General features: G+C 37.9%; 1 protein-coding gene across 14 annotated transcripts in view; it reads left to right on the top strand.

The window, feature by feature from the left end:
- LOC145673735 (uncharacterized) overlaps positions 1-12,122 on the top strand; it is a 453,474-nt gene that overhangs the window by 159,874 nt on the left and 281,478 nt on the right. Inside the window, exon 6 of one of the 14 annotated variants that reach the window (XM_081743467.1) lies at positions 2,767-3,841. The exons of the other annotated variants lie outside the window; for them this stretch is intronic. Coding sequence (XP_081599593.1) covers positions 2,767-2,990 — 224 coding nt within the window. The 3' untranslated portion in view covers positions 2,991-3,841. Of the gene's footprint in view, positions 1-2,766; positions 3,842-12,122 lie in introns of those variants that run through there. 14 annotated transcript variants of the gene reach the window in all.

Here is a 12,122-nt window from a genome sequence, read left to right as displayed (position 1 = left end):
TTCCTCTTTCTGCTACGGTGTCCAAGAATACTGTTTTAACTGATGAGAAAACACGAATCTATAGGCGAATTTATATGGGGTAATATGTCATATTTTATTTTCATACCATCGATAGCAGCAAGTAGTAGACGACAAACATGCATTTACTAGTTTGGTATATAGTACATCGTATGTAACAAAATTATACTGTTCTGTCAGTCATATTCTCAAGCTACGTGAACGGCATCAGTGGGAATCGATCCACGTCCTTGCCATAATTGATGGTGAATACGTACAACGTAGGTTTGATGTTGATTTAAGCATAAATTTTTAAGTTGTCCATATGCAATCAACTATCAATGGAAATAAGGTACACAAGAAAGATTGGATAGCGTAATGTGATGTCTCTTTGACGTAGCTTATTATTGAGGTAGCTATTTTCGGACAGAAAACTTTACTTGGATTATATAACTTATGGAAAAGAATTTTAAAATTACTCTCTGGAGAAGTCTCCTCAGTGGCTAAGTGATTAATACTTGTGTTCTCTGTGCACATGGGCTTGGGTTCAAATCACAAATGAAGACATGTATTTAGATCACGTTAAATTGTGAGCCATGCTGTTGTAAAGGAACATAGATCTCGAAGTAACGTTCCATTGTAATCTCAGGATATGTAATTTTCGTTCTTCAATAAGTTTTATCATGGGAATTAATAAAATCTAATGCCGTAATTCCATCAGGTCATTTTATTTGAGTAAGTTGCATTTTTTGTAATATTGATTTTCAATAATCCTGTATATGTAAGTTTAATAAAGTTAAGCAAAACTAATTTTAACGAAATTTTATAAGTAAATTTCAAATGTGTTAGACACCTCCGTACGTGTTGCTGTCAGAGATCGTAGTCTCTTCAAGCAGCTCCCAGAAATCTGCCGGTGATACTTAACAGTGATGAAACGGGTCACGAAGCTCGTGACCCATGACTCGCAGTTACCCGAACAGACATATGACCCGTGTGAGCCTAACAGACCCAGTGACGACGAAACACGTCAGAATCACAGGAATGATAATCTATATGCGCTTATGAGGGATTGTCAAAGTTAAGTCGAGGAAAACTGCGAAACTTGTTTAGAATAGAAGTAATGAGCCTGTAGAGTGTTTTATTTTTTATGGTCTGTGCCTTAAAACGTTTGTACTATTTTTTAGCATGGAAAGACGAATAAATTATATTTGGAATATTTATGGCATAGTAAATCAATTCAGAAATCTCACACCGGATATCAAACATGAATGTTCGAGGTCGACTAATGGGCATCATTAACTCACTATGAAATTCTACGGTAACGCTACATAAATGATAATTTGGCTGCCTCCAAGTCTTCGGGTCTATCTGCGGCTCCGCGTTAGATCAGGTCTGAGCAGCGACACACAAGCCAGACAATACTCGTGACTCAAAAGTGACTGTGACCCGTTTCATCACTAATACATAACAGATTACGTAGTCAAGAAATAAGCGTTTCTGTTATAGTATCCCATACACTACCGCTCAAAAGTTTTCGAACGTGACGTATTTTTGTAAACACCTACTGTGAACCTATTATTTTGGCACGGGAACATTGCCGCTGTATGTCAGAAGTACTCGCACCTAAAGCATAGAATCTGACATCAGTTGAATCGGGATCTGACAGGGACTTTAGAAAGCATGTCTAATTATATTTCTTAAAATTGAAAGAACAAAAACGATAATTTGATACAAATATTGCATAGCATAAAGAAAACTGCGCAGGTTGAGACAACATATTAGTTGTGTTTGAAAGATGTAGACGTAGGGTGTCAGTGAACTTGCAGAAATTTGAAAGGGAAAGCAGTTTTCCATAATTGGAGTTCTTGTTGATATTGCTAACGTTATAATACTAAAAAATATCATACTTCAGAAAAGTGTTTACGGCGGTCAATATACGGCCTTCTGTTCTCATTTGTCGCTCAGTGGAAGCGTATACGAAATTTAGTGCTCGTCGTTCCTATTTTGACGAGCAAGAATGGAGTATACAAAACTATTGTAAACACTTATTTCATTGTAATTTTGATGTTTTAAACGTTAGCATATCAGCAAGGCATAAAGATCTGCAAAATTTGGAAAATTGCTTTTCAAGTTCGTCACAGCATTCATGCACTATGTCTTTCAAGCATAACTAATACGTTGTCTCGCCTTACACACACTTGTTTATACTATTTAATATTTATATGAAATTGTGTCTGTCAATTCTAAGAGTTATAGTTAGACATATTATCTGCAATACCTGTTAGATCTCCATTTCACTATTGTCAAATTTTATGCTTTTGTTAGGTCCGGTGTTTCTTCCAGACATCATTTTGGGGTGCACTGCCCCCCAGAGCTTTGAAGGTGCCCCCGGAGGAGACCAAAATAATACGTCTATAATATAATAATAAATAGAGTAGTGACGTATGAAAATACTATGTGCCCCTCTGAATACTAAGTGTGCGCCCCAGAACATTTTTTTCTGAAAGAAACACTGGTCAGGAGTACCTCTGACACGACGTTAAAGTTCTCGAACTAAAATAAGAGACATACAGTACATGCTCATAAAAATTCATTTCCCCCAAAAAACTTCTTCATTGGTAGTATATATACAAAAACTTTTGAGCGGTAGTATCGCTCGCTGGTTAACTTTCCGCGAGAATGATACTGCTAGTATCCTATTTAAGGTTTTTGTTGAAACTGTAAATGTTTGTGTTCTATTATTTTAATCAATCACTGGTTTCTTTCCAGTCAGTCTGCTTGCAAGCAATTTACATTGTGAGTGCGCTTTCTGTGGTAAGTTGATGAGGAGGAGCAGCCTTAAAAGACATATCATAGATCGTCATTCTTTAAACCAGTCAGTTGTATGTCAGTATTGTAATAAATTATTCAGAACTCCAAATAGTTTGACGAATCACATATCTGTTTATCATCGTGGGATAAAGCCAATAAATACTACGAATTCCCATTGTTAATTTAATACTTACTTTCGAATAATGTCATATTTGTTGTTTATCTGACAATCTTTTTATAAGTCAGATCAGTGCTTTCTGGAACCGTATCTTTATGAGATATGCAAATTTGGAAGGAGAGGTTATACGTCAAGTTATGATAAGAAGTATGACTCTGTGAGTCAGGAAAATTGTAAGCGTAACCATGGTTTTAAACATTTTTATTAATGTACTTTCAAGATTTGTATCATGTTTTTGTATTATACTGCTAATAACAAAGATGGTAACTTATATTTATGATAGTACTTTTGAAGTATAAAAATCACTGTATCAGCTAAAACTTACTAAAAGGGTTGAAAGATATTTTGATTGTATGCGTTTAGAATCCTAATATATTCTATTCTTGTATATACTCACATTGTACTCCATTCAAAATCTGCTAAGTTTATCAAGTTATTACGGCATACTGCAATAATAATTAAATCAGTATAAAGTAATACTGAGAATTCTGAGCTAATATGCATTCTGTTACTGTGAAAATAAGTTCACAAGTTATGCTTGAGAACAGAGCATATAAATAGCTACTTTAATTCTAGTGAAATCACTTTTATTGTAGTTATAGAAATAAATATATTGGATTTGAGATCAAAAGTTGTTGACATAAGTATGACTAGTAAGTGCTGCATTACATATCTAAATTTTGTACTCATTTTCGAAAGTTTTCTTCTGCAGTCATTTGGTGCTTTTCGAAATGAAAATTCTCAGTTGATAATTCTAATGTGTTCACATTCGATATTGCAGTACCAGGCTCTCGTACTCTAAGAAGAAATAAAAGTTTTTTTTTTTTAATAAATAAAACCTGAAAACTAGAAATATCTAATTCGTGAATGTCAAATTTTAACTTCTAATTACCTAATTACATTGATTTCATCAGGAGAAAAGTATGTTTCATGGAAATTACACGATATAAAGGTGTGCAAAGGAAGCTCTATTTGTAGGCCTAGTTGCAATATAACAAAAAGCAAAGTAGTTGAAGTTGTTCGTGATTATATGTGTTTGTTTAGTACATGTATGCACTACCTACTGTCACTAAAGTAAGTTCCACGTCAAAAACTTTATTATAAAAATAACTACAATATATATCGTGAGCTTCTTGTCTTACATGATGCCTGGGTTCTTAAGATTTTGTGGCAAAATAAAGACATTAGAGGGACTGAATGTGAACGCCATGTGTGACATACTTCGATGTGGTAATCTAGCTCTTACCAGATTCTGGTTAACATTTCTGGTATGACCATGGCTGCAGCTTCTTCAATCTTCATTCGCAGTTCATGAAGGTGTTGTGGAAGAGAAGGACGTAAGCACGGTTTTTAGTGTAATTTCACAAGGAAAATCCACCATGGAGGTTTCTTCGAATTAAATAATGCAGAACGCCTTTTCAGCACCACCAAACTCTACCAATTGTTGCTTTGATGCAAGCTGTACATGCGATTAACTTTGGAACTACAGAAACCCATAAGAAAACGAAAAGATTTTAAGGGCCCGTGGATCATATGTTACTAACAACAGAATCTAAAGTACAATAGTATTATAATAATAAAGTTTTCAAAGCGGGACTTACTTTAGACACACCTTGTATTTATTTATTCATTTACTTTATTTTTTGCATGGAAACACTAGATTTCTGGGAACTGCATTTGTTTTTCGTTTTAAACCTTCTCTAAATTTGTGCCATATATTTTATGTCAACAAACGGACTCCATATTGCTGTTCGCATTTGCGCTCGAAAAGTTACTTTACGACAACCAAAGTCTCCACTTCTATTGACAAATATGTATAGATACTTATCAATTTAACGGAAAATTGGAAACACACAAATATATTGGTTGGGAACGGTCAGACGGAAACCACTGCGTCGGGCTGTTGATATGGTGTGTTAGGGCAAATTCTGTACTTAGTGAGGAGCAGTAGAAGGACAATGCGCAGTGAACTGAGCAGACGGTGATCATGTGAAAGGCGACCTGTCTTGATTTTCGAAGAGCCAAATTGTTGTTCCTCAGTTATGTGGTGCAAGCGTGAGGAAAGTGGCAAGAATGGTGGATGTGTCGTGAGGGACAGTGTGATGATGATTGGTTCTCACTCAGAACCATCGTGCAACTACGGTGCAGGTAACAAACGAACTTAAGAAGCACCTTCAACAGTCTATGTTGATAACCACAATCCTCCTCGAGTTACATGACATGAACATACGGGATGGAGTTACACGACCGATACTACCTGTAAGTGACCATAACGCTCTAGTGCCACAGCAGTGGTGCCACGAACATGCAACATGGGTCGCTGATGACTGTGATGTAGTTGGATGAGTCATTTTTCACCTTATTTCAAAGCACTAACCGTGTTTGTGTGGCGGACTCACAAAGAAGCATATGATCTTCAGCATCTCCGTCTGACCGTAACACATAGCATGGCTTTGTGATACTCTGGGCCGTAGTATCCTAGTATTCAGTGGGTGCTATTCTGACGCTAAGTGACCGCTTCACTGTTCGTGATTATGTCGCCGTTTTAAGCGACCATGTGTATCATATGGGTCAGATGTCTCCGAACAATGATACCATATTCCAGGACGGTAAGGTACCCTTTTACACAGCTGGAGCTGTTTCGGCGTTGGATTGAGAAATATCAGTATGAAGTTGAATACCTACTCTGGCTTGCCCAATCCCCTGATCTGAATATAATTGAACATCTCTCTTCCGTTTCCTGGACTCGAATCTAGCGCAGATTTCTATTTTCATTCTCTCACAGAACTCAGAATGCATTGCATACGAGATAGTGTAATATTCCACTTACTACCATTCACGATCTCTCTGACTCCATTACACCTTGTATCAAATGTGTTCTGAGGGCAAAAGATGTCCATCGTCACGTTAATCTGATAAATTGCACTTTTTTCAGGTGAGTCTAAATTGATAAATATTTGTATATTGAACTACTAGAGGACTAGCAGCACTACTAGTAATACTAGCTGTTCTTCAGGGCACTCGGTCTTTTGCAATGGTCCCCGGGTTAGAAGCAAAGAACCTCGGCATGAGTGTAAAGATCCATCCCTTAAATTTGGAAATTTGCCAAAAATAAGAATTTTGTGAGGGTATTTGCGACCTGGGCATGTAGCTCTTTCTTTTAGATGAGTAAAAAAAATGCCAAAACTAGTTTGGAAGGATTCTGTTATCCTCTGTCTCCTAGGATAGGGATTTGTAGTTCTGCGAATGGGTGTCTTGCTCTTTTTAATGGGTGGTACGTACTTATCTCTGATTTTCATCTTTCTCTTGAATGACTGGAGGCGGCAATACTTTCCTCCTTTCTCTTTACCTTGAAAGATGGTGAGATTTGTGGCACTGTGAATGGGTGTAGGGATGCGCACAAAACGAGACGTAACCCCTCCAGACTTCTTTTTTTAGTGGTTAGAAAAAAAATCAACATTTGAAGGAGTCAGGAAGGATTCAGATAACACAAAGTAGAAAAAACATATTGAAAAAATATTTTTTTAAAATTTATTTTTCACAGCATGTCCATTCCAATGCAAAAATGGATTCAAAGGGTATGAATTTCTACTGCTGGAAGTTCTTAAAGCAATATTTACCTTCAACAAAACACAGGTGTACGAAACGTTTTTAGCAATAAATGTGTATCTTCTTACTGTATCCGGTAATTCTTTCCATACATAATTCTTTCATCAAACTCAGAAAAGTAATTAGTTCAATTACGACCAATTTTGTTTTTTCAGACAACTTGTCATCAAATGAAGCACTATGAAAGAACTAATTTCTGCTTCATTTGTAGACTTGAATGACTTGCCTGACAATAGGGCATGTAGATTGGTGATTTCAAGTGTATTATCTACGAAAAATTCCGTATGTATTGTAGAAAATATTCAATCGGATAAATCTTACTTGGTGATAATTGAACTGAAGCTCAGTCATTTTGTGGAATATTCAAATCTAGGCAGTGGTGTTATTCAGCCGGTTCGCGAGAACCGGTTGTTGATATATTTCGAGTTCGCGGAACCGTTTGTTATATCCACACATAAACACACACACACACACACACACACACACACACACACACACACGTAAGATCTAACCAATAATGAAAGAAAGAAGACAAAGAAATTTGTGAAAACACCTCTTTATTTTCCGGCTCGCTTGTATTGTTGTGAAAGCAAGCAATTTGAATTATTTCAATTCAATGGTCAGACAGAAATTTGAATACGAATTCCGGAATTTCGTCCGGAATACTGGGATCTGTGAGTGTAATGAATGTGATACATATATAGTGCTATTATGTGTGCTACCTATTTGTTTTTGTATGATTCCGTTATCTTCATCAGTTCAAGAGATATGTGTCTTCGAAGCAATGTACAAAATATTGGCCTTTTTCATCGATATCTCGAACGATTGCATGTCATGACCCATACTGCCATTCCTCAAAATATGGCCCTTTGCTAATGGGACACCATATTTTATACGAGGCGTATTCCAAAAGTAAGGGTCGTTTGATGATTAAAATAAACAGATGCTCGTACGAAATGGGATTTACTGCCAAAGATAAGTGCTTACGGAGCTACTTCACTTACCATGCCGTTCCAAACACTTTTCGTAACGCTGCACCATATTTCGTAAACCGTCTGAATAGAAGTTTGCCACCTGCGATTGGAACTAGTTAGCAACGGCAGTCTTGAGATCCTCGTCGTTCTTAAACCCTTATCAACAAAGCCACCGTTTCAAATGCAAGAAAAGGAAGAAATTGTTGGGGCAAGGTCGGGACTGTATGGAGGGTGATCAAAGAGCTTCTAACGAAAATCTTGCATCTTCTCGACGACGGCAGAGATATGAGATGCGCGTTGTCGTGAACGAGGATGATTTCGAACGATAGTTTCCCGCGGCGTCGATTTTGAATCGCACATCGCACTTTGTTGAGCGTGTCGCAGTACATCAGCTGTAACTGTTGTCCCACGTTCCAAGAAATCAACCAACAGGACGCCCTTGTCGTCCCAAAAGACAGTAACCATCAGTTTGCGACTCGAGTGCGGCGATTGCTTAACTTTTTGGGGAAACCTGAATGGCGCCACTGCATGGACTGTTGTTTGGATTCGACGATGGTGTACGAGATCCACGTCTCGTCGCCCGTCACAATGTGGGAAAACAAATCATCATCCTGTTATCGATAGAGATCCAAATACTGTCGGGCACTGTACATTCGTTGCTCTTTGTGCTGGTCCGTTAGCATTTTCGGCACCCACCTTGCACTCAACTTGTAATATCCAAGCGTTTCTGTGGCAATCATTTCAATTGCCGATCACTTCGCAGTTTGTGGTTCACTTGCTCCATGAGGCCATTCGTCTGAACACTAGACTTGCCACTCCGGTCTTCATCGTACACGTTCGTGCGACCGTTTTGAAACTCGTGACACCATTTGCACTCATTACTGTAGTTTATGCACAATTCTCGATGGATATCAGCAGCAGAATTTCCTTTTGCAAGCCAAAATCGTATCACACCGCGCACTGCACAACTAGCGGGGAGAGATAATCTCGCAGCCATTGCGATCTGCCTTCCACGGCTGTCAAACCTTTAGTGACTCAAGACAACCACTGTAGTCACTTCGTCAATAGTCCGTCGCTGGCGCTGCATGCATGAAATTGTGTTCCGGCGTACTCTCTTTTCACTATGCGCCAACATCCCTTTTGGAATATAGGAGTTGGACAAAAATATCTAAAACGTTTGCAAAAGTGTGAAAATCATACCTAGTGTGGTGTGGGGTCTCATTTTGCGTTCAAAACAGCTTGGATCCGACGTGGAATGGACGTAAACAGCTCCTGAATCGTGGTGTGCGGAATTTTGTACCATACTCCTCCAAAACATACTCCAGTCCTTAAAGGATGCTGGTGGAGGGTGATGAGACCGAACACGCCTTTCTAACTCAGACCACAATGACTCAATGATGTTCAGATCTGGTGATTGTGGGTCCGAGGGGAGGTGTGATAGGTCCTGGTAATGCTCCTCAAACCATGATTTCAACGCTTTTGCAGCGTGACAGGATGCCAAATCATCTTGATAGATCCCATCACCATCAGGGAAGAATATTTGGGCCATGGGTAGAACCTGGTGCCCCAAAATGGACTCATACGCCTTAGCATTCATCATTCCATGCAGGGCTATGATGGGACCTGCGGAAAACCACGATATCACTGCCCATACTGTAACAGAACCATCCCCATGCTTTACAGTTGGGAACAGTCTGTATCTAGGCCTGCGACGGTGTTCTCCATACGTAAACCCGACCGGTTGTTAGAAAAAAGATGGTCAATTCATCGGATCACATTACGTGTTTCCACTGCTCATGAGTCCACGCTTTGTGGTCCTTGCACCACTGGATACTCCTCTTCGCATTTACTGCTGTGACCAGTGGTTTAGCGACATTAATTTTCACTTTATGAAGTTCCTTTCGTACTGTTTTCGATGAACTCCGATACTCCGGTTCTATAGGCCGGAATTGAGTTCAGACGTAATTTTCATTGCAGTATTCTTCTTTTTAGCTGCTACAATCCGTTTTAATGCCCTCCGGTCCCTATCTGACAGTCTTGTCTTTCGACCACAATTGTGCTTTGCAGACGTCATTTGCCCATGAATTGTGTATCCCTCGTGGCACTGGACACAGTGCCTTTCGCTATTCCACAATGTTCTCCACTGTTGCCACTTAAGCTCCAACCAGACGGGTACCAACGATCATGCGTCTTTGGATATCTGTCAGGTCCCACATTTTACCGCACCACTTTCACACCACGACACTCACAGGTGGACTAGTTACTGCTGACAGAAGAGGAAGGTCCACTTGACATATTGAACAAAAAACGATCGACAACCACAACACGTGTTGTACAGTGTAGGGCCAAACTTACGTGTCCTGTATGAAGTGTGTTTAGATTTTTTGTCAACCCCCGTATATATATATATATATATATATATATATATATATATATATATATATATATATATATATATATAAAATATGTAGAGAGAGAGAGAGAGAGAACCGGTTGTTAAAAAATTAGAATAGCACCACTGAATCTAGGGAAACGAATTACTTCTCTGTAGATCTTCCGTAGGTATGGGAAAGGAGGGTAACAGTACTCAGTTAATTTATTTTTCGTCACTAATTCGTGATTATTAATTTTATTCTTGTGAATATTAGAAGTGGGTACACTACAATGTCTTCTAATTCTAAAAAAGAAACAGAAAACAAATACCAGTTCTGAAGAAATAAAAAAAGTAAAACAACGTAACTTCCGTACTCTTGCCCGCAAAGTCGGATTAAGAGTACTATTGATGGAGGCAAAGAGTACACACTTAACGCAAGTCACAAATGAAACTACGCTCCCCTTCATATTCCGAACAATGCTCATGCAACCACTACCGCACGAAACCCAATCGTTCTCAAATGTCTCCCTACAGCCTGGAAAAAGTGTGATTCCGTGGCTTTCATTGGTTGCACTAATTGTTGAGCGTACAGAACTGCTCTGACACAAGTTTAATGCACGTGCATTTTGGTTTAGGGTCTTTCTATATGCAAGAAATGAAAAAAAAAAAAAAAAAAAAAAAAAACTAACATTTTCGAATTTTGATGATTTTTACGACACATGAAGCAAGATTGAAAAGTACCAAACTTCAACCTTCTAGGTTGATAATTTTTCGATATTTTACGGTTTGAAATTTCCAATTTTGGTGCAAAGATTGCATATATTAGCTTCTTTAATTTGATATATCTCGGCTTCTAATTAACGTACTGAACTAAGACTTACGCCATTGCAAAGCCATTGTTTTAAGCTTTTAACAGATATATATATATATATATATATATATATATATCAATGGGGGTGAACTAAAAAGAAATTCGAATTCGAATTTCTCGAAAAAGGGCAATTTTAAATTTGTGAAAATAAATCTTATATGTAGGTTAGGGCTTTCTAAAGGTACGGTCAAAATATAATTTTGGGATCGTTATGGCATCGCGAGATACAAATAATATAAACGAATCGGGTGAAGTTCTTCCACCAGAAAATGCCCAGACCGTCAAGGAATTCTACCAAATTGCTGACATTTCTAGGATTATGCCAGGCATAAAAGACTGTCTTTCAGTAAGAGACAGCAGTGGGAAAAAAGTTAAAGTTACTTAACGTCCTTTGTAAAATTTGTGACAAGTATATAAGTTATTTAAAGAGCGGTTTCTGTATATGAGCTTAGGGTTTTTCAAATTTGCAGAGCTTCTCCCAAAAGATGTCGTTAGCTGGATCTAATGGAACGCACACTCCTTGCGTTTATATGGCACATCGAAACGTGAAGTTAATGATAGAAAGTGATAAATTACAATCTCTCACCAATTGTTCCATGATGGGTTCAATTGTCGGCGGGAGCTCATGTGGTTCATATTCCACGGTAATCAGTAAGTCCATGTCTCATATAGCCTCGTTGCTGAACGGCACGTTAAAATCAACTCAATGATCCCATAATAACTTACAAGGACTGCCTACACCTCATAACGTGTGAACCCATGTCTGAGGACTGTTCTATAGAAACTTGCTCTTCTTGCCCTGGAACTGACGTCATCAAAACTCTGCTGGAAGACCCCCTACAGGAAAACTTAATCGAAAGTCGTACTTTCCGTCAATAGTTTTCTGTTGATAGATGTACATTTATGTCCAAAATGATTGTCGTATATATATATATATATATATATAATTGTCCTCCTGTAAGAATATAATTTGATGCTAAATTTGCAGGGTACTTTGAATATTGATACTGTGTGTATATTTGTGGTAAATTTCATAGGAAAAGAATTACAAATACCTAAATTAGAATGAGTAAAATAAAATGTTGCTAAATGGACATGAACATTTTATTTTCGTTTCTTTTTGTTTGTTCTTATTTACTGCTCTTTTGACATGAAATTTTCCACATACATGTCTTTTCCGGTTATACACATACTAACATTATAAGAAATATCTTGCGAATTCGTTATCAAATTATATTCCTAAAACAAGATATTTATAGAAATGTGACAATAATTTTGGACATGAGTGTACATTACAAACTCTTCAGA

The sequence above is a fragment of the Thermobia domestica genome, chromosome 17 (genome assembly GCF_964235325.1).
Source record: "Thermobia domestica chromosome 17, izTheDome1.hap1.1, whole genome shotgun sequence".
Taxonomy (NCBI): Eukaryota; Metazoa; Arthropoda; class Insecta; order Zygentoma; family Lepismatidae; genus Thermobia; species Thermobia domestica.
This window is presented reverse-complemented; position numbering and strand designations above follow the sequence as displayed.